Source organism: Lipophrys pholis, assembly GCF_963383615.2.
Source record: "Lipophrys pholis genome assembly, chromosome: 21".
Taxonomy (NCBI): Eukaryota; Metazoa; Chordata; class Actinopteri; order Blenniiformes; family Blenniidae; genus Lipophrys; species Lipophrys pholis.
The window spans coordinates 24,618,023-24,638,754 of record NC_137649.1 but is presented as its reverse complement, the minus strand read 5'-3'; the positions used below and the strand labels follow the sequence as shown (position 1 = coordinate 24,638,754).

At 46.5% G+C, this 20,732-nt stretch overlaps 2 protein-coding genes across 5 annotated transcripts; one reads left to right on the top strand and one right to left on the bottom strand.

Annotated features, from left to right (window-relative positions):
• Positions 1 to 735: 735 nt before the first annotated feature.
• Positions 736 to 6,760, bottom strand: fsaf1 (40S small subunit processome assembly factor 1). Its single transcript, XM_080491494.1, has 8 exons — positions 6,571 to 6,760; positions 5,791 to 5,928; positions 4,610 to 4,716; positions 3,742 to 3,801; positions 2,534 to 2,629; positions 2,371 to 2,457; positions 2,240 to 2,274; positions 736 to 1,902 (listed from the first exon to the last, which is right to left on the bottom strand). Exons 1-8 carry the CDS (start codon positions 6,638 to 6,640, stop codon positions 1,770 to 1,772), a joined length of 726 nt encoding a protein of 241 aa, XP_080347620.1. The 5' UTR covers positions 6,641 to 6,760; the 3' UTR covers positions 736 to 1,769.
• Positions 6,761 to 7,086: 326 nt separating this feature from the next.
• On the top strand, positions 7,087 to 18,555 carry gnpat (glyceronephosphate O-acyltransferase). Of its 4 annotated transcripts, none has more exons than XM_080491466.1 (17): positions 7,087 to 7,129; positions 8,036 to 8,230; positions 8,309 to 8,485; positions 8,586 to 8,715; positions 8,834 to 8,961; positions 9,047 to 9,122; positions 9,513 to 9,664; positions 9,805 to 9,935; positions 10,661 to 10,908; positions 11,398 to 11,496; positions 12,658 to 12,834; positions 13,055 to 13,134; positions 13,886 to 14,026; positions 14,421 to 14,520; positions 14,953 to 15,046; positions 15,684 to 15,748; positions 15,819 to 18,555. In XM_080491466.1, exons 2-17 carry the CDS (start codon positions 8,051 to 8,053, stop codon positions 15,860 to 15,862), a joined length of 2,022 nt encoding a protein of 673 aa, XP_080347592.1. In that variant the 5' UTR covers positions 7,087 to 7,129; positions 8,036 to 8,050; the 3' UTR covers positions 15,863 to 18,555. The 4 variants fall into 4 exon arrangements, with proteins under 4 accessions (XP_080347592.1, XP_080347590.1, XP_080347593.1 ...); XM_080491464.1 differs by having other exon boundaries at positions 7,098 to 7,270; XM_080491467.1 differs by having other exon boundaries at positions 7,104 to 7,129; positions 12,661 to 12,834.
• The last annotated feature ends 2,177 nt before the right edge of the window (positions 18,556 to 20,732 follow it).

The window sequence follows — 20,732 nt, the reverse complement described above, 5'->3', positions numbered from 1 at the left end:
GTCAGCTAAAGCTAGTTTACTGTTCCTCATGGCGGCGTCAGGATATGTCAGCTAAAGCTAGTTTACTGATCCTCATGGCGGCGTCAGGATATGTCAGCTAAAGCTAGTTTACTGTTCCTCATGGCGGCGTCAGGATATTTCAGCTAAAGCTAGTTTACTGTTCCTCATGGCGGCGTCAGGATATTTCAGCTAAAGCTAGTTTACTGTTCCTCATGGCGGCGTCAGGATATGTCAGCTAAAGCTAGTTTACTGATCCTCATGGCGGCGTCAGGATATGTCAGCTAAAGCTAGTTTACTGATCCTCATGGCGGCGTCAGGATATTTCAGCTAAAGCTAGTTTACTGTTCCTCATGGCGGCGTCAGGATATGTCAGACTCCGTCTCGTCTCACCAGTTAGTTTAAAAATCAATGTTTTACCATTTTCTTGCTGGTTTGGTCGGTTCAGGTCTGACGTTTGACCCCTGGCAATAAAATACCTTGTGTAATAAAGTATTTGGGTTAGTTAATAATAAAACAACATTTCTCTAATAACTTAAAAAGGTTCTTACATTATTAGTTAGTCGGTGGAACCGACCGGAGAAAAGTGATTTTGGTTCAAAGGTTCAGAATTCACTTCGTTTACTGAAAAGGCAGAACTGTGGTTGTTATATATACATACATATATATATATATATATATACATATATGTATGTTAGTGTATCAATAACTGGAAGAGAAAATGTAGGAAACAGCAGAGTGTAAAAACCAACGCAGTATTTTAATACTTCAAACGGAGAGAAGTTTGAGAAAATCAGCATTTTGCATTTCGATGATAAAACTTTGTGACTTTAGTTTCTATTGAACTGCAACGGCAAAGTAACTCCTGTTATTGGTTTTATGACATTTAAAGTTACAGAGCAACTCTGAGCAGCTGGTCCCGTCTGGGCCCAGTAGAGCAGCTGGTCCCGTCTGGGCCCAGTAGAGCAGCTGGTCCCCCTCTGTTTCCTGTTTTCCCTCCAAACACACTGAAACAGGAAGAAGCAGCACGTCTCTGATGTGAATGGATTTAATGAAACAAACTTTATTTGCTCTCTGAACCGTTGATATCTAGAGTTTCCCTTCAGACGATGATTATTTATCGTCGAGTTAAAAAAGCGTCTCGTTTCCTGGTCGTCCAGAATTCCTGGACGCTTCCCCTTTAAGTGGCGCCGCCATGTTTCCATCAGAACGCAGCTTTCCCAGGTTTAACGCCACAAAGCGCATCGCTGACGTCGTCTCCCCCCGCCCCTCCCCCGGCGACGGCCATGTTTTGTACGACTGTACCTGGTTTGTATATGACATAATGTACCTGCATACTTTGGAAATCTTCCGTGTGTAAAACACAAGAAATGTCTCCTTTTGGGTCGTTTCTAAAAATAAAGTTACTGTGATGGAGTTCATGAGTCTGTGGTCCCACACACACACACACACACACACACACACACACACACACACACACACACACACACACACACACACACACACACACACACACACACACACACACACACACACACACACACACACACACACACACACACTTTAAGTGCAAAAGAATAGTTTTTTGCGTTTCCATGGAGACGGAGCGTTTCCAAAAAGTTACAACTTCCTGTACATCCTCGGAGACAAAACGTTTTTAAAAGTCGTTTCCTGTTTCCACGGCGACGTCGAAGTGTCACCAAAGCGTTGCGTCCTGAGTCGCTTCAGCGCCGTCGTCACGTAAACGAAGCCTCAGGCTCCGCCCCCTTCACCTATCTGGCTCGTCGTCGTCCTTTGATCTTCTGGATCTCCTTGGAGCTCAGGATCAGCATGCCGTCCTTGAAGCGCCCCACCTGACCAGTAGGGGCCGCCCCCGAGCCGGACGACGCCTTCTTCCTGTCGTCTCTGTGGACCACACGCCCCGGTTAGTAACACCCTCGTTCACATGAAACTGTGTCTAAGAACAAGTACTAACTTTTAGTTACTTAATATACAGAGTACCGATACCAATACTAACTTTTAGTTACTTAATATACAGAGTACCGATACCAGTACTAACTTTTAGTTACTTAATATACCGAGTACAGATAAGAGTACTAACTGGGCGACATTATTGATGGATGACATCATCTAATACTCATCAGATTGTATCGGGTATCTTTCAAGAGTACTCTGCAGTATCGGTGTGTATCCAGTACTTCTATATATGATCTGAGGATAGAGACTCGGTGGTCGGACTCACGGTTGGTTGCGCTTCTTCTTCTTCTTCTTCAGTTCCTATGAAACGACACATCAGGTAAATAGTACACAGTAAAGTAGTAAACGAGGTGAGCCGCGGGGGCGGAGCCGTGGGCCGAGGGGGCGGAGTCTCACCGGCTGGACTTCCTCTCTGGCTCTCTGCTTCCTGTCCTTGATCTGCTGCTGCAGCAGCTTGTAGTTGACGTAGTTTTTCTTGGGCGGCTGGAGGGAGACGCAGACGGGGTGAGATTCTTTAACGGTTCATTTTAATTTGAAAAGTGAAAAGTGCAGCTCTTACTCTGGCGCCCAGCATGACGGCTCGGTCCTGCTCGAACTCCCGCTGCTGCTCCTTCCTGTATCCCGTGATGCCGAAGCGGTGGACCTCCAGACGAGCCTGAGGGCGACGGGAGGCGGAGCCACTGCTTAACGCTTTTCTACGTACTTCTCCAAAGTACAAGACTCCCAAGTTACAGTTACATCTTTCTTCAAGAAAAGGTTTGGCAGATTGAATCTTGTTTTTCATTTCATTTTAAAAACGGAACATGTTCCATCGTTACCCTCGACAACCAACGGTGGAGGAAAGAAACGTTTTGGTCTGCATGTATTTATATATTTATTTATTTAAAATCTACTTTCCCGAATTGGATGAAATCTTCGGGGATGATTTGTCATCATGGAGGAATAATATATTAGATTTTAGGACGGGAACGACTTTCTGTACACATTTTTAAAAAAGGGGGAAAAAATCTGTGCTCTACCGAGTGTAGCTCTAGCTCATTAGATTATAGATCTGGTTCCAACAGAGCTACTGGGATGACTTAAGACCCCAAATAAAACATTACGTTTTACCTTAATATTATAAATATTAATATTAGAAACAAGTAACTTTAATTTGGGCAGATTATGTTTAGAAAATCTTTGGTTCTGAGTTCTTTTATGCGTGTTTTGTTTTTTCTGCACATATAAATATAATATAATCCAAAATGTATAAGTACATGTCTGCAGTTTATATTCAGGTAATTCTTCTTTTTCTATGTCTACAGTAACTAGTTGTCGACGACCGAGTAACAAATCATCTAAATAAAAACAGCTGCTGTGTTTTGATATGAAAAGAAAACAGGCGTTCATTAAAGTTTAGTTTAAATACTAGAAGTAGAACACGTGATAAGAGTTCTGATTCATTCAAACACTTCAGTATTTAACATTTGTACTTCCCTATTTTGACGTTTGTGTTTTTACAGATTTGACTGACGTCCATTAACATTTACTGGACCATCGTCTGCATAGAGGTGACAAATACTAAATACTCACCGTGCTGCAGAGTAAAGTACTCTGTATAAAGTACCTCATATGGTGACATGTTCCAGGGAGGAAGTCCAGAACACTGAACTTTGATCGACGTTGTTCTAAATCTTATTACCAATTAAAAGGTTTGTTTTCTATTCGTCTCATTCAAAGAGCAAAAATCCCAAAGTTTTAAAGTCGTAAACTAAAAAACAAAAGTACCTTTTCCAAGTCGAGTTCTTCTGGTTGGTCCTTCTGCTTCGTGTCGGTCAGCAAAGTTTCCTTCAGGAGACAGAGAGCAGAGCTGGACGTCACTTTTCAAAACCTCCAGAACCAAATGAAGAAACAGGAGAAGGTCCTCGTCTCTGGTCCTTTTCTCCCGCCGGGGCAGATAAAAGCTGTTATTGCCCCACAGAGAAGGTGAAGAACGAGGAGATCACCACTTCCTCCTAGCAGGAGACACTTCCCCCTGGCAGGAGACACTTCCCCCCCGGCAGGAGACACTTCCCCCCCGGCAGGAGACACTTCCCCCCTGGCAGGAGACACTTCCCCCTGGCAGGAGACACTTCCCCCCTGGCAGGAGACACTTCCCCCTGGCAGGAGACACTTCCCCCCCGGCAGGAGACACTTCCCCCCCGGCAGGAGACACTTCCCCCCAGCAGGAGACACTTCCTCCTAGCAGGAGACACTTCCCCCTAGCAGGAGACACTTCCCCCCGGCAGGAGACACTTCCCCCCGGCAGGAGACACTTCCCCCCGGCAGGAGACACTTCCCCCTAACAGGAGACACTTCCTCCTGGCAGGAGACACTTCCCCCCGGCAGGAGACACTTCCCCCCGGCAGGAGACACTTCCTCCTAGCAGGAGACACTTCCCCCTAGCAGGAGACACTTCCCCCTAGCAGGAGACACTTCCTCCTAGCAGGAGACACTTCCCCCTAGCAGGAGACACTTCCTCCAAGCAGGAGACACTTCCTCCTAGCAGGAGACACTTCCCCCCCGGCAGGAGACACTTCCCCCTAGCAGGAGACACTTCCCCCTAGCAGGAGACACTTCCTCGAGACACTTCCTCCTGGCAGGACTGAAGACTTACGTCTCTGGGAGCTGCTGTCTGTTTGGTTCTCAGCTTCTTGTGGGGGTCCTGGAAGGTGACCACCTCCACCCCCCCCTCCTCCTCCACCTCGCCTCCACCCGACTGACCTGCGGGAGTGAAGGTCACAGATTAAACCGGAGGCTCAAACTAAAACCTGCTCGTCCACTGAAAACGTCTCGTTCTTGTCTTTTGTGTTTCAGACAAGTTTCCTGTTTCCACCGCAGCGTTTTGAAAACGATGTAGTTTCCATGGTGGTCCACCAGGTGGTGCTGTTGTTAGTTTTAATACTGAAAGCGCACACACACACACACACACACACACACACACACACACACACACACACACACACACACACACACACACACACACACACACACACACACACACACACACACACACACACACACACACACACACACACACACACACACACACACACACACACGGTGGATTAGTCTTCTTCCCTAATCTGGCAGAGTCTCAGCGCCACCTAAAGGCCGGGTGGAGGCACTACGTCGCTCTGAGGCGCGTTGACAGAACAGCGGAGAGAAGAAAGATCGTTTCTGCTCATCGGACGACGGACCGGCGGCTGGCGGGCCGGCGGCAGGCGGGCCGGCGGCTGGCGGGCCGGCGGCTGGCGGGCCGGCAGCTTCCGACACAACTGGAGTTTTTGTGTTTTTCAGTAGAAAGTGTAAACGGGCCTCATTATTTATCGTTCACGTTCTGTTCTGCTGCTCCTCTTCGACCCGCTGCCCTCAGGTTCCCTTTGTGGAACAAATGAAAGAAGATCTCTGGTCCCACAGGTCCGACGTCCGTCCCTCTGCTCAGGTCCAGGACAGGACGGGTTCATTCCATCCTCCTCCAGACTTCAGTCGGTCTTATTAACCAGAATCACTTCATGAATCCCGGGAGATTCTTTCAGTACTTTATATGTATATTGCAGGTTAATATGACAACGAAGACACTTTAGGAATATATATTATATATATATTATAATATTCAGCAGCCCTGATGGAGACGATCTGAACAGTTCCAATCCTGCGCCGCTCATTCTCCACCCTGCTCACCTGTTTTCTCCACCCTGCTCACCTGTTTTCTCCACCCTGCTCACCTGTTTTCTCCACCTGTTTTCTCCACCCTGCTCACCTGTTTCCTCCACCTGTTTTCTCCACCCTGCTCACCTGTTTTCTCCACCTTCAAACCTCCGATCGCACCGTCGACGTTCCTGCAGACGTCGTTCTCTGAAAACGTCTCCTCTTCCTCCTCCTCTTCACTTCTTTTCCGTTTGTTCTTCTTCTTCTTCTTGGTTTGCGCCGACCCTGCATTATGAAGCATGAGATAGAAGATAAAATTCTTCTCTTCACTCACTGATACAAACCTGCTGGGCAGATAAAGAAACCACCTAAATGTTTAATACATATGAGATGCTGCTGAGGGTTTTGGACAGATTTGGGACATTTTGCGTCTCTGAGCTTCACAAGAGATGAAATCTAAAGGTGTCGAAGAGGGAAACACCCTAAAGTCTTTTACATAAACACGTAATGGAGGTTAAATGTCACTTTTATTGCAGATATCTGATGATTTAATACCTTTAATAGCTCAAGTTAAACACACCATGTTCACCATTGTTTTGTGAGTCGTTGCAGGACCGATGACCCGCTGAACAGGTAAAACTCGAGGAGTTAAAGGAGTTTATAACAGTTTATTAATGTTTATAATCGCGTTACAAAGGAGATGCGTTTAAAAGCACTCGGATATTTCAGGTCCACTGCAAATATTTAGCTTTAGACACAATAATCACACATTTGCATCTACCTTCAATCAAATCTATGTCTTTTAGGTAACAAAGCGTGATAAAAGTCTCCAAACCAACACGGAAAAGGCAGTTTTATCCACAAATGCAGCTCATTTAAAATCGGGCTGTTGAAGCTAACGTTACCCTACAAGCTAACTCCACTTACCGAAGTCATAAAGTTTATCCAAAACGTGTTCGAGAAAGACAGAATCTTCATCTTTTGCGTTAGAACTCATTTGGAAAGATTAAATCTCAACGTTTGGAGAGAGAAAGCTGCGTGTTTTCTCGACAACAACAACCGAAACGCACGTGTAAAAGCCACAGTCCAGTTTAGTCCATGGCGGCTTCCGTAGAATTCTGAGGGTGGCCAGGTGTTTCCGATTAATTGGCTTCCATGTGAACTGGTGACTTCCTGTATTCGTTGCGGCTCGACACAGGCGATGTAAAGTTGTTACTATTGTTAAAAGCACCTAAAAATGACTGTGTTGTATATGGTGCTATATAAATAAAGTTGAATTGAATTTAATTAAATAAGACTCACAGATCCACAAGACTTTATAGTAAATACGATAATATGCCAAATTTCTGTTGGGTTTTGTTTTTTGGGACATTTTCAGAAACTCACAACGATACAAACGAGTCAAACCCGACCGGAACTCGGTCACCAATTAGCAGGGCTACTAGTTAATCCGTAACACCGGAAGTGCTGTTCCTTTCACGCCCATGTGAGTTTCTTTTAGGAGATATTTTCACCTTTTAAAGATTCAGACAGCTCACACACACTCCTGCGGGATAATCTGGGCTGCATGCCGCTTGTGTGTGTTCAGCAGGTTTGACGGATTATGGCCTCGGACGCAGTGTATTCGGTATGTGTGTGTGTTAGCTGCGCGCTAAGCTAACTGAGCTAACAGCTGATGTTTTGACATTTCATTCATTTAAACTTCTGAAGCAGCTCAGAATACACAAATAACCCTCATATTTCAGGAAAAGCATGTTTGATATTCACATATTCACACACAGGTTAGTGTTTATTTCAGGATCTCTGATTCAAGATTGAAGTTTTGCAGTTTTTATCACTTCTGCAGCTGGAAAAATGATCAATAACCTGATTATAGGTGGATTTATTGATTTATCACATAATCTGGGAATAAACCCCGCTCTTTATCACTTTTTGGTCAATTGACGTGTTTTAGTAGTTTTGTATCCATTGTCACTGTAATTTATTGCATCTTGCAGGTTTTTCTATCTTTGTCTTCTTTTCAAACTGATTTTATTTCTTCATGTTTTTTCGATGGAACTTTGTCTTGATCATCATCTTGCAGCTCTAGTTCCATCTTGTTATTTATATATATTTTTGGTTCTTTTGGTGACTTTTCTCCGGCGCTTTAGTTTTCCTTGGTGCTTCTCTTCGGTCTCTGTGGTTCGTGTCTCCATCTTTAGGAAACTTCTCAGAAATGCTTGACGTTTCCGTTTTGAAAAGGATTCCCACCGTTTCTATGTAGTCGGAGCGTTTTCAAGAGTAACGTTTCTGTTTCCACGGGGACGAAGTCGGGGCGTTTTCAAAAAGTGGTTGTGGCGTGAACGAGGCTGTAGCGTCTGACTGAGCGTCATGTGACCCGTGTGGCCTGCAGCAGCCCAGAGACCCCATGCTGAAGAAGCGGGATGAGTTCGAGGACATCCTGGAGGAGCGGCGGCGCTCCAGCGACCTGCGCTACGCGCTGCGCTGCTACACGCCCGTCCTGTACCGCGGCCTGGCGCCCTGCGGGGCGGCGGAGCTGAAGGGCCTGGTGCTGCAGTCCCAGCAGCTGCGCTACGTCGTCCAGCAGGTCAGACGCTTCCTCCGGCTCCGCCTGCAGAGGTCAGAGGTCAGAGGTCACCTGTGTGTGTGTGTGTGTCGTTTGAAGGTGTGTAAGGAGACGGGCGTGGCCGCGGAGGAAGTCCAGGCTGAGGCGGCGTCCATCTTGGAGGAGATGGCTCACCGCCTGCAGCTCGGGACGGTTCGATTCTTCGCCTTCATGCTGAGTAAAATCTTCAAGAGTCTGTTCAGGAAGATCTGCGTCAACGAGGACGGAATCCAGAGAGTCAGTACACACACACACACACACACACACACACACACACACACACACACACACACACACACACACTCTCTCTCTAACCCCCCCCCCCCCCCCCCCACAGCTGCAGCAGTCGATCCACGACCACCCGGTGGTTCTCCTGCCGAGTCACCGCAGCTACATGGACTTCCTGCTCATGTCCTACATCCTGTACACCTATGACCTGGCTCTGCCCGTCATCGCCGCCGGCATGGGTGAGAACACACACACACACACACACACACACACACACACACACACACACACACACACACACACACACACACCCCCAGTCCAGACCATGCGGTACCACCCGGTGTCTGGCGCCTGCAGACTTCATGGGGATGAAGCTGGTCGGGGAGATGCTGCGGATGTCGGGGGCGTTCTTCATCCGGAGGTCGTTTGGAGGAGACAAGCTGTACTGGGCCGTCTTCTCCCAGTACGTCCAGACCATGCTGAAGGTGAGGAGGACCTTCCTCTAATCCAGCAGATTACTGCGTCACACTCCTCATCACCATTATTATTTGATTATCGTTCTGACTCTAGATCGGATTCGCTCCAGTCGAGTTTTTTCTCGAGGGAACGAGAAGCCGAACTTCCAAGTCGTTAACGCCAAAGTTAGGTATGACTTTCTAGATTATTTAATCCACCACATTAGTCCTACTGATCTATAGTTGGAGATGAGTTATAATCTAGATTAATCTGAAGTTAGAGGGAGGAAGATGCTCTATAATCTGATGTTAGAGGAAGAAGATGCTCTATAATCTGATGTTAGAGGAAGAAGATGCTCTATAATCTGATGTTAGAGGAGGAAGATGCTCTATAATCTGATGTTAGAGGAGGAAGATGCTCTAGAATCTGATGTTAGAGGAGGAAGATGCTCTATAATCTGATGTTAGAGGAGGAAGATGCTCTATAATCTGATGTTAGAGGAGGAAGATGCTCTATAATCTGGAAGTCTAATCGGATGCTTTCTGGAAGTTTCCCCCTGCTGAGTTTCCTCGTGCTGCAGGTCTGCTGAACATCGTGATGGATCCGTTCCTGAAGGGCGAAGTCTTCGACGTCAGTCTGGTTCCGGTCAGTATCAGTTACGAACGGATCCTGGAGGAGTCGCTCTATGCCAGAGAGCTGCTCGGCGTCCCGAAGCCCAAAGAATCCACCTCGGTGAGTTTTGACGGGACATCTCGTCCTTCAGCACAGCGAGGGTTTTCAGTGTCAGAAAGTGAGTGGTAGGACGGATTAGGGATTATCTTGTTGTTTGTTTTGGGTGAAACGTGCTGGGCCGGTCTGTTCCTGTTCTGCAGGGTCTGTTTAAAGCCAGGAAGGTCCTCACTGAAGACTACGGCAGCATCCACGTCTACTTCGGTCAACCAGTGTCGGTCCGAAGTTTAGCCGAGGGCCGAGTGAACCGAGGCCAGTTCAACCTGACACCCCGGTACGCTCAGTAATCCAGTTCTTTCTCTAAATGTCTCCGGAAACCTTCTGTGGATTTGTTCCTCTGGCTGTCGAGCCTGTAGCAACGTTCTGCTGTCATGCAGTGACATCTAGTGGTGATAATAGAAGTCACAGCCAAACGATTGAGAAACGGGACTTTTAGTCTTGGAAATACGGTAAAATGCTGTGGAACTAAACCGACTACCGTATTCCCCTGAATATAGATCATATGTGTCAAAACAATGAGTCACAAAGAGGAAAACAACATTTATTAGTCACATTTATTTGTCCATGTCCGGAGATAAAATCTCCAGAACCTCCGTGAGTTTCCTCCTCTTTGTTTCCTTCGTCACAGAAACACTTTGTTTACTTTTCGACACGTTAATCTCGTTCTGATTTTTATTTTTATTTTCTGTTCCGCAGTGTGGATGTTCTTGTTCTGTCGGTCAAAACGAGTCGCAATGAAGGATTCTCCTGTTTTACTGTCGCAGCTCTCTGCTGTTGTCGGGAGACATCTGGTGGTGTACGATAATATTTATGAGTATTAATATGGTAGTAATATATATATATATATATTTTTTTTTTTAAATAAGTGAAATGACCAGCTAAACAACAAGACAAAGAAGGAACTTCTAGTACAGACACTGCGGTACTGGTTGGTCTCATTCAGCTGATTTACTATAAAGCAGTATTTACAACGGTGCCGCTGAATGGTTCTTTTGCCAGACACGTCCCGCGGCGGCCCGGCGAGGACGTCCACAGCTTTGTGAACGAGTCGGCCTACAGGCTGGTGCGGGCGCAGGAGGAGAACATGGTCCTGAAGCCGTGGGTCCTCGTGGCCTCGCTGCTGCTGCAGAACCAGAACCAGGCGGGTCCGGGTGTGGATCAGGGGCTCCCGCTGGACCAGCTGACCCAGCAGACCGTGTGGCTCCGGGATCTGGCCCGGCAGTACGGCGCCTTCCTGCACTGGCCCGGTAGGAGAGCACGCCGTGTTTTCATCTGCAGCTTTACTTTGCAGAAACGTTTTTCTTGCTTCGACAGTCGAATCCAGTCCTAATGGAGGTTTTTCTGTTGTCTTTCAGAGACCTCTAGTGGTCACTGCTGGTATTTATTTTATAAGTTCAATCACCTGCCAAACAACAAAATAAAAGAATTTATACTCCAGAAAATACACTCCTGTTGTTTCGTTTCATTCAAAGAGTTTTTCATTTGACTTGAAGACGTGAAGATAAAGATTGTAGTAGTTGTAACAGTAATCGATGTAGTGGTGGTAGATTTAGTAATATTAGCTGTAGTAGTGGTAATGAGTACTGTGGTAGTGATGATACTGGAAGTAATGAGAATCTGCTCCTCTAATCTTCACTTTTCAAAACCTCCACTCCGACACGTGAGGCTGCTTCTTCTGGACGAAACGACTCGGCAGGTATTTTATTCTGAAAGGTTTGTTCTGTTCTCTCCGTCAGACCAGGCGTCTCCAGCCGAGGTGGTCTCCTCCAGCCTCGCCCTGCACGGCGGCCTGGTCACGCTCTCTGAGGGGCGGGTCCAGCTGGCTGCCAGACCAGGTGGGCCTTCGTCTTCACTCCTCATCCTCCTTTCACCTCCTTCTACTTCAGTACCATGTGACGTCACTACAGAACTCTACATAGTACCCACAGGCTCAGTACCAGCTCGTTTTGATGACTGTTGTAAAAGTAGTACTAGTAATGGTGGTAATCATGATAGTAATTATGGAAAGCTGCTGTTTCAAGTGAGAGTGAAGAAGGCGAGTCGTCACTCACTGCCAATCTAAAGCTTAACAGAGCAACAGAGATGGTTCCTGGTCTTCAGACCAGAACTGATGGTTCCTGGTCTTCAGACCAGAACTGATGGTTCCTGGTCTTCAGACCAGAACTGATGGTTCTTCAGACCAGGAACCATCAGTCTAATCTGAACCATCAACCCTCATTGGTCCTCATAACCTCACCAAGAAGTGGGACGGATACTTCGGCATCACATCGTCTTACGAGACGGACGGAGGCCGACCGGTAACCGGAATCTGGATATCTGCGGTTAACTTGGTAGTTCTAGTGGTGATTGTGGCGGTAGTTTTGGTAATCATGGCAGTAATGGTAGTATCAGTGATAAACATAGTAGTATTGATCAACCTAGTAGTGGTAGAAATGGTAAAAAGACTAGTGGCGATGTGGTGGAGAGAGTACTAGTAATCGTGGTAGTTATAGTAATCACTGCAGTGGTAGTCATGGTACACCTGGTACTTATTGTATTACCATAACTTTTAGCTCCAGTCATCGTAGTAGTGCTCGGAATAGTAAAAAGATTGTTGGTGGTAAAAACCATGAGGGTAATAGTAGTACGGTGATCCTGGCGCTGTTAACGGTCGTGGCTATGGTGAACCTGGTAGTTATAGGAATTGTTGTTATGGTAGTATTGGTAATTGTAGTGCTAGTAATGTTAATTATGTTGATCATTTTGGTAGTAAAAGTAGTTTTAATGACAGTAGCAGTTTATTTATGGTAAACTTGTTACTACAATATCAGAATTGTAGTAATATTTGTTGAAGTGTTAGAAATGGTAAACTTACTGGTGGTGGGAGGGTAACATGTAATATTGGTAGTTATGGTAGTAAGATAATGGTGATGGTGACCAGTACTAGTGGTAGTAATAGTAATCAAGTTGTTTGATTTCAAACTGAAGCATTGAGTCATAATCCTGAACTCCCTCAGCAGGTGGACCGTCAGAACCAGGATCCCCCCACGGTGCCGTCGACCCGGAGGAGCAGCTCTTGAGCAAGGCAGTGGTGCTCCTCTCCTGCGCCTCCTACAGGAACCAGGTGCTGCACGTGTTCGTGAGGCCGGCGCTGCTCGCCGCCGCGGTCCTCGCCGCCTCGTCCAACAAGAAAAGTGAGATGTTCTGGTTCCAGTTCAGTTCAGGTTCAGGTTTAGTTCAGGTTCAGGTTTAGTTCAGGTTCAGGTTTAGTTCAGGTTCAGGTTTAGTTCGGTTCAGGTTTAGTTCAGGTTCAGGTTTAGTTCAGGTTCAGGTTTAGTTCAGGTTCAGGTTTAGTTCAGGTTCAGGTTTAGTTCGGGTTCTGACTCACCATCGTTGTCAATGTGTTTGTTTCAGACGACGTCTTCAGCAGCTTCAACTTCCTGAGGAACATGTTTTCTAACGAGTTCATCCTCCAACCTGGAGCCGCCCTTCAGGTGAGCCGCCCTTCAGGTGAGCCGCCCTTCAGGTGAGCCGCCCTTCAGGTGAGCCGCCGTTCAGGTGAGCAGCTCTTCAGGTGAGCCGCCCTTCAGGTGAGCCGCCCTTCAGGTGAGCCGCCGTTCAGGTGAGCCGCCCTTCAGGTGAGCCGCCCTTCAGGTGAGCCGCCGTTCAGGTGAGCAGCCCTTCAGGTGAGCAGCTCTTCAGGTGAGCCGCCCTTCAGGCCCAATGTTTCTCTGGTCCAGCAGGACCGGCACTTTTAACTCGTCAGCAGAACCACAGGAAGTGACCAAACACTGAAAGGGCCTTTCCACCAAAAAGAACCAGGTTCTAGTTCAGGTTCTAGTTCAGGTTCTAGTTCAGTTCTTAATGAGCAGCTCCGAAGAAGCGGTTGTGTTTCCATTGTCAGGGAACCAGAGAGAACCACATCATTGTGTCACTCTAGAACGTGGTACGTCACTGATTTTACCAATGTAGCTCCGGCAGGATCCAGGAACCAGGAGACGGACTGTACCAGTGGTTCGGTCCGTCTCCAGGAACCTACCAGTGGTTCGGTCCGGGTCGCTCCATCTTGTCTGACCTGAAGTCTCCTCGTTTCTCTATTGTTTTTTAATGTCTGTCTTGTTTTAGTCCGGAGCCCCGAGAGAGAAAAATAATAACGACGAGTGAGCCGTGTCCTGTCTCTGTATGAGTTAGTCTGTGGTTTGTCGCCCCCTGGTGGCCTGGCTGAGCCGTGTCCTCTCGCTGCAGGATTTTGAGGAGGCCTGTTACCTGCTGGTGAACACCGGCGTTCTGCTCATCAACCAGCAGGAGGTGTTGGTGGCCGACGGAGGACGGAGGACCATGGCCTTCCTCACCAGCATGCTGGACCCGTTCTTACAGGGATACCAGGTGAGGGAGGCGGTCTACATGTGGCCCAGATCCAGATGTGTCAGCTGAATGATGCAGCATGAATCAGACCAGCAGCTGAAAGTTTAACGTCTCACATCTTCTTCTTCTATTATTTAATCTTACTGAGTCTCAGTGGATTCTACAGATCACCTCTAGAGGGAGCTGTTACCTCACTGTGTGTGTGTGTGTGTGTGTGTGTGTGTGTGTGTGTGTGTGTGTGTGTGTGTGTGTGTGTGTGTGTGTGTGTGTGTGTGTGTGTGTGTGTGTGTGTGTGTGTGTGTGTGTGTGTGTGTGTGTGTGTGTGTGTGTGTGTGTGTGTGTGTGTGTGTGTGTGTGTGTGTGTGTGTGTGTGTGTGTGTGTGTGTGTGTGTGTGTGTGTGTGTGTGTGTTCCAGGTTGTGTGCAGGTTCCTGTGTGAAGACTCCTCAGAGGCTCTGACAGAGAAACAGTTTGTTCCTTCCGTCCGGAAATTCCTCCTCCAGCAGCTCCTCTCAGGTTTGACTCTTTTCTTTTTTATTGAATTTACAGAAATAACATAGAACCTCAGGAGAAGCTTTTTATTACATTTGCCAATTTCCTCATGAAATTGTGCTTATTAAATAAAATAAAATAAATGCATACATTAAAATACATTTAAAATGATAGATTATAATGTTTATTTTAATCTGTTATAATATGAGATTATTAGAGTTCAGTCTTATTCTCTTTTACATCGTTTCTCTTCAACAACCAAAGTGTGTGTGTGTGTGTGTGTGTGTGTGTGTGTGTGTGTGTGTGTGTGTGTGTGTGTGTGTGTGTGTGTGTGTGTGTGTGTGTGTGTGTGTGTGTGTGTGTGTGTGTGTGTGTGTGTGTGTGTGTGTGTGTGTGTGTGTGTGTGTGTGTGTGTGTGTGTGTGTGTGTGTGTGTGTGTGTGTGTGTGTGTTGCAGGTAGACTCAGGCAGGTGGAGGTTCTGTCGTCGGACCTCCAGAAGAACGCCTTGGCAGCGTTGCTCCGACTCGGCGCCGTGGGGAAGACCAGCAGGTGTGTTTGTCTTCACTTTGGTTTTCGTAGTTTCTGCTTCGCTGAGCCTGGAACCGACTCCAGGTCGGGTCTCCGGGGGTTTGAATCCTCCGAGTTGTTAAAATGACTTTGAAATCAGTTTTTAGAGAAACGGTTTGAGCGTCGGGTCCGTTGGTTCAGCCCGGTGCGACTCTGGAGGTTTGAAGAACGAGACTCTGGAATCGTTTCAGGGGAAACGACTCCTTTTTGTTTCACGAAAGTTTAGCGGTTATACGGCAGCGTTTTGAAAAGCGATGTCCGTTGTCATGGAAACGCAGGACATGATTCCGTTATCATCACGGTGGCAGTTTCAAAAAGTTTCAAAAAGTTGCCTTTTCCCTGGTTTCCATGGAGACGAGTCTGGTTGTTTTTCAGAAAGTTGTGGTTTCTTCCGTTTCTTCGGATTCTGAGCGTTTTTGAAAAGTTCCATCTCCGGAGCCGTTTTTCAAAACGTTGCATTTTCCTCCGTTTCCGTGGAAACGCTGCGTTTTCAGTGGCTCCGAGCTCCGTCGTCGTGAAATGGAAGATCCAAAGGGCTGTGAAAGTTTTGGGTTTTGGTTTGAAGTGGTTGTTGTGTAAATGGGTCCTGAGCGACGGCGGCCATGTTTTTTCCCCTCAGCGGCGCGGCGGCGGGCACGATGACGGTCAACAGGGTGATGGTGAACTCGCTGGAGGACACGCTGGGTAAGAAACCATTGTGAGAAAAGACCTTCGGTCGGGCTCCGCCTCTAAAGCTGCTTCCTCTCTCGCCCAGGAGGGAAACTCCCCGCGCTGAAATCCCTCGCCGCTCGCCTCTGACCCACAATCCTTCCTCGCTGGCCGGAGAGTCGCCACGGAGCAGAGGAGGAAACTCCTCTCCTCTTTATGGTTTTAGTTCCTTTAATTCTCCCCGACCCGCTTTTCAAAAGGTTGTTTTTTCCTCTCGTCCTCTAAAAGGTTTTTATGAGCGAAGCTTTGGCGGCGTTCTGCTGAATCACCGACCTTTGACCTCCTGAAAGCTTCTCAATGTGCCACCCCTCCTCAGAATAGTGGCCATTCTCCACTAAGGCCTTTTGATCCGGATCCTCCATCCCTCCTCATGTAATCCTCCTCTTTTCTCTTCCTTTCTTTGAGACTCATTTCGTCTCCGTCACTCCTTATTGTTTGAGCATTTAGTTGAATTGATCCCTCTGATGTGGTGTGGACCTTTATTATAACTCCTTTCGCTTGTTTTCTTGTTTTTCTACCTTTTTTTTCTCCCTTAAAGGTACAGTACGTAACGTCTTAGCAGTACCACTGTTGTCATTAGGTGGCAGCAGTGAGTCGATGCAGTTTGTCTCCAGTTCAGCTCATTTGACTCTGAAATGACTAAAAGTTGTTTGATTTAATGTCGAGATGCTGCAAGACTGCATTAGCTACGTAGCATGCTAGCATCAACAGAGCGACATGATTACCGTATTTTCTTGAATAAAAGTCCCACCTGAGTTGAATCACACAAAACAAATCGTAAAGGGGAAAACGTATTTGTCCACGAGGGTTTGTGACGGTATGTTTTCTATATTTAAGTCACACAAACAGACAAACAATAAAAAAACTGAAAAAAAGAAGTTGCACTTATAGTCCAGAAAATATGGTAATTTTACTTGCTTATTGTTGAATGTTTTGAATGAATAACAATATTACATACTGTACCTTCAAAAACACAGTGATGCAATAAGTCGTTGGGAAACTTGGGATTACTTGTTTTAATGACTTTGTTTTGGTTTGTTTTTGGGATTCCACTACGTTACGGGTCAATATTCCACCGGTTGTTTCAGGTAGCGTCACGGTTTGTTCATTGATTTTTACGTTTACGCACTTGAGACGTTACTCCAGATTTAAAGCCAGTTTCCACAAGTTGCCAAATTCCACACCTGTCGGTAACGCCTGACGGTAAAGGTAACACCTGACGGTAACGCCTGTCGGTAACGCCTGACGGTAAAGGTAACACCTGACGGTAACACCTGACGGTAACGCCTGACGGTAAAGGTAACACCTGACGGTAAAGGTAACGCCTGACGGTAACGCCTGACGGTAACACCTGACGGTAACACCTGACGGTAAAGGTAACACCTGACGGTAACACCTGACGGTAACGCCTGACGGTAAAGGTAACACCTGACGGTAAAGGTAACACCTGACGGTAACACCTGACGGTAACGCTGAACCGCCGCCGTTTGCCGAGCTCGTCAGAAGTCACAAAGATGTGACCTTTCCAGGCTGTGCCAACATTGTTTTGTTTTTACGTGATAAAAGTGATTGAAAGAGTGGGCGTGTCCGGTCGAGTGGGCGTGTCCGGTCGAGTGGGCGTGTCCGCCAGAGGGCAGAAAAGTCCAGATTCCGGCGGCTTCCAAAGAAAAAGGTGAACAGTGAAATGTTTGTCCTGGTGATTTTCAGCCTCCGTCGTTTCGTCGTTTCCTAAAGTCACAAGCTGCCAAACGATTTCCAGCCGTCAGTCGTAAAATAAGTTTCCCTCCTTGTTTACGCCACAAGGTTCTCCAGTGGGAACGGAAAACGTTGTTTACACCACAGCAGAGCTCAGAGCCTCTGAAAACACAACTTTTTGAAAACGGCTCCCAAGGTGGAACATTTAGAAAATATTCCGTCTCCATGGAAACGGTGTAAAACACAACTTGGCAAAAAACACTCCTGCTCCGTTTGTACCTCGTCTAGTCCCGCCTCATTTAACGCCTAGTGACCTGGTATTATACCTCCTACATGAGATAATCCACTGCCCGTTTTAACGGCAAATTTACATGATAATTTAACACTTAATCTCCCGGCTATATTCCGTGTTAATCTCCCGCCTAATTTCTTGGCTAAATTCCATGATAATTTACCTGCTAAGTTCTGGAATAATTTACCGGTTTTGTGCTAAATTACCGCCCGAGTCGCACGCCAGGTCGCACATTAAGTAACACGTGAGCAGCCATTCTAATGCATTATGGGTAAATTCTCAGGGTTGAGGTAGCGTTAACAGTTTGGGAGATTTATTGTAAAAAAGTTCTCGGCCATTTGATTGTGTAGAAAGTGAAATTCTGAGTTCTTTCTCTTTATGTTCTCTTCATGATGTAGCAGAGAAATCAACCGAAGCTAACCGGCTAGCTGCAGCCCGCTACGTTCCGTAATCCCACTTTGTGCCACAAGGTGGTGCAGTGAGTCGCTCTACCTCCGGTGTTCTGAGAAAACAAGTAGTGGTGGCAGTTTGTGTTCCAGAAAACTCAACAAATCGTCATTGAAAGTTAAAAACACTACTGCCACCCGATGGAAAGGAGGGGAATTACTCCAAGGCTACTTTTTAAGAACAATCGCTCGGCTGCAAAACGATGTGCTGCCCTCCAAAGTGCAAGTTTATTTAGAACTTTGATAACAGCTTTTGTAAAACGTTGACGTACTCGATGTGTTTGTGGATATTTTTCTCTCGAAGCGCCTTTTTAACACAGAATGTACAGAGCATGCTAATAAAGAGTTTCAAAAAGTACAACGCTCTCCTGTCCTGGAACATCTTTCTACAAAACATGTTGGATTTAGGAAAACGAGGCACTTTTAATAAATTGTGCAGCCCGACAGGGAAACGAACGGACGAGAGTCGTCGGCAAAGAAAAGCTGCTTTACTACAAACGACGGAAAAATACCTCAAACACACACACACACACACACACACACACACACACACACACACACACACACACACACACACACACGTGGAGTGAAACAGTCTTCATCCTAGAGATTAATTCTGTAAATAATCTGGTGGGAACGGTTTCACACTTCTGATCCAGTACTGGTGAACACAGGAATGTGACGTTCAAGACAAAAATAAAGTTTCTTCTTTGAAGGAGGTTCGTTCTGACGGCGTCTCTGTGCACTCAACACACACACACACACACACACACACACACTCAACACACACACACACACTCAACACACACACACTCACTCAACACACACACACACACACACACACACTCAACACACACACACACACACTCACACACACACACACACACTCACACACACACACACACTCACTCACACACACACGCACACACACACACTCACTCAACACACACACGCACACACTCAACACACACACACACTCAACACACACACACACACACACACACTCACTCAACACACACACGCACACACTCAACACACACACACACACACACTCAACACACACAACACACACACACACACAGCATTTTTCATCATGCGTTTAGGTTTTGCTGCTGAGTAAGAAACATTCACCACCGTACATTTATATTACCCCTCTCTCTCTCTCTCTCTCTCTCTCTATCTCCCTCCCTCTCTGTCTCTCTCTCTCTCTCTCTCTCTCTCTCTCTCTCTGTCTCTCTCTCTCTCTCTCTCTCTCTGTCTCTCTCTCTCTCTCTCTCTCTCTCTATCTCCCTCCCTCTCTGTCTCTCTCTCTCTCTATCTCCCTCCCTCTCTCTCTCTCTATCTCCCTCCCTCTCTCTCTCTCTCTCTGTCTCTCTCTCTGTCTCTCTCTCTCTCTCTCTCTCTCTCTATCTCCCTCCCTCTCTCTCTCTCTCTCTCTCTCTCTCTATCTCCCTCCCTCTCTCTCTCTCTCTCTCTCTATCTCCCTCCCTCTCTCTCTCTCTCTGACAGATTAGAGCTTCACCTGAAGTTGCCACACTGAATTTCTCAAACACAATCCATCCATCCATCCATGTCGTGATGTTGGTGTATAACAGCTGAGCCGTATCAGCACTTTATCACCCACAATATGACCACGCACACACACACACACACACACACACACACACACACACACACACACACACACACACACACACACACACACACACACACCTCAAACTGCCAGTTCTTGACAGCGAGATAAATAATAATCCTCTGATGGAAGCTGCTGTGAAGTGAAAGCTCAAGGAAGATTTAATAAATCCAATAGGATGTATTGAAGTGTGTGTGTGTGTGTGTGTGTGTGTGTGTGTGTGTGTGTGTGTGTGTGTGTGTGTGTGTGTGTGTGTGTGTTGTGTGTGTGTGTGTGTGTGTGTGTGTGTGTGTGTGTGTGTGTGTGTGTGTGTGTGTGTGTGTGTCCGGCTCACATAGTCTCAATATAAGAGATTCAATCTAAATGTTCCATCATTGTGTCGTAAGTTAATCATATATTGTATAAGTGTTTGTATTTGTAGTATTATATCTATAATAATGTAGAAATATGTCAGTAGACTGAATGTTCCTTCCCTGAGGCCTGGCTGCTCTAACCTGTGTTTGTCTTTATTTAAACAAAGTCACATGACCAGCAGAACGTTCCAGAAAATCTAGTAACTTCATTCTGAGCTGAACAAAAAGATGATGGGAGTTCCTCAAGGCTGCAGCCTGGTCCCACTGCTATTACACACACACACACACACACACACACACACACACACACAACACACACACACACACACACACACACACACACACACACACACACACACACACACACACACACACACACACACACACACACACACACACACACACACACACACACACATTTTCAAAAATACTTTTAAAGGAAGAAAAAAAAAAAGCGACTTAAAGTTTCGGTGTCGACAGTGATTGACTTTTCATGAACGTTTCCATGTGACAGAGATTTTATTTATGTTTATATAAGTTG

Bases quoted from the DNA above. Each gene is read 5' to 3' on its own strand.
- fsaf1 (XM_080491494.1), bottom strand. From the start codon at position 6,640: ATGAGTTCTAACGCAAAAGATGAAGATTCTGTCTTTCTCGAACACGTT. The intron at 3,802-4,609 runs GTAAGTCTTCAG...TGTCTCCTGAAG, and splicing joins AGACAGCAGCTCCCAGAGAC to GAAACTTTGCTGACCGACAC. The intron at 2,458-2,533 runs GTAAGAGCTGCA...GTCTCCCTCCAG, and splicing joins CCGTCATGCTGGGCGCCAGA to CCGCCCAAGAAAAACTACGT.
- gnpat (XM_080491464.1), top strand. From the start codon at position 7,247: ATGGCCTCGGACGCAGTGTATTCG. The intron at 9,123-9,512 runs GTATGACTTTCT...CTCGTGCTGCAG, and splicing joins GTCGTTAACGCCAAAGTTAG to GTCTGCTGAACATCGTGATG. The intron at 9,936-10,660 runs GTACGCTCAGTA...TTCTTTTGCCAG, and splicing joins CAGTTCAACCTGACACCCCG to ACACGTCCCGCGGCGGCCCG.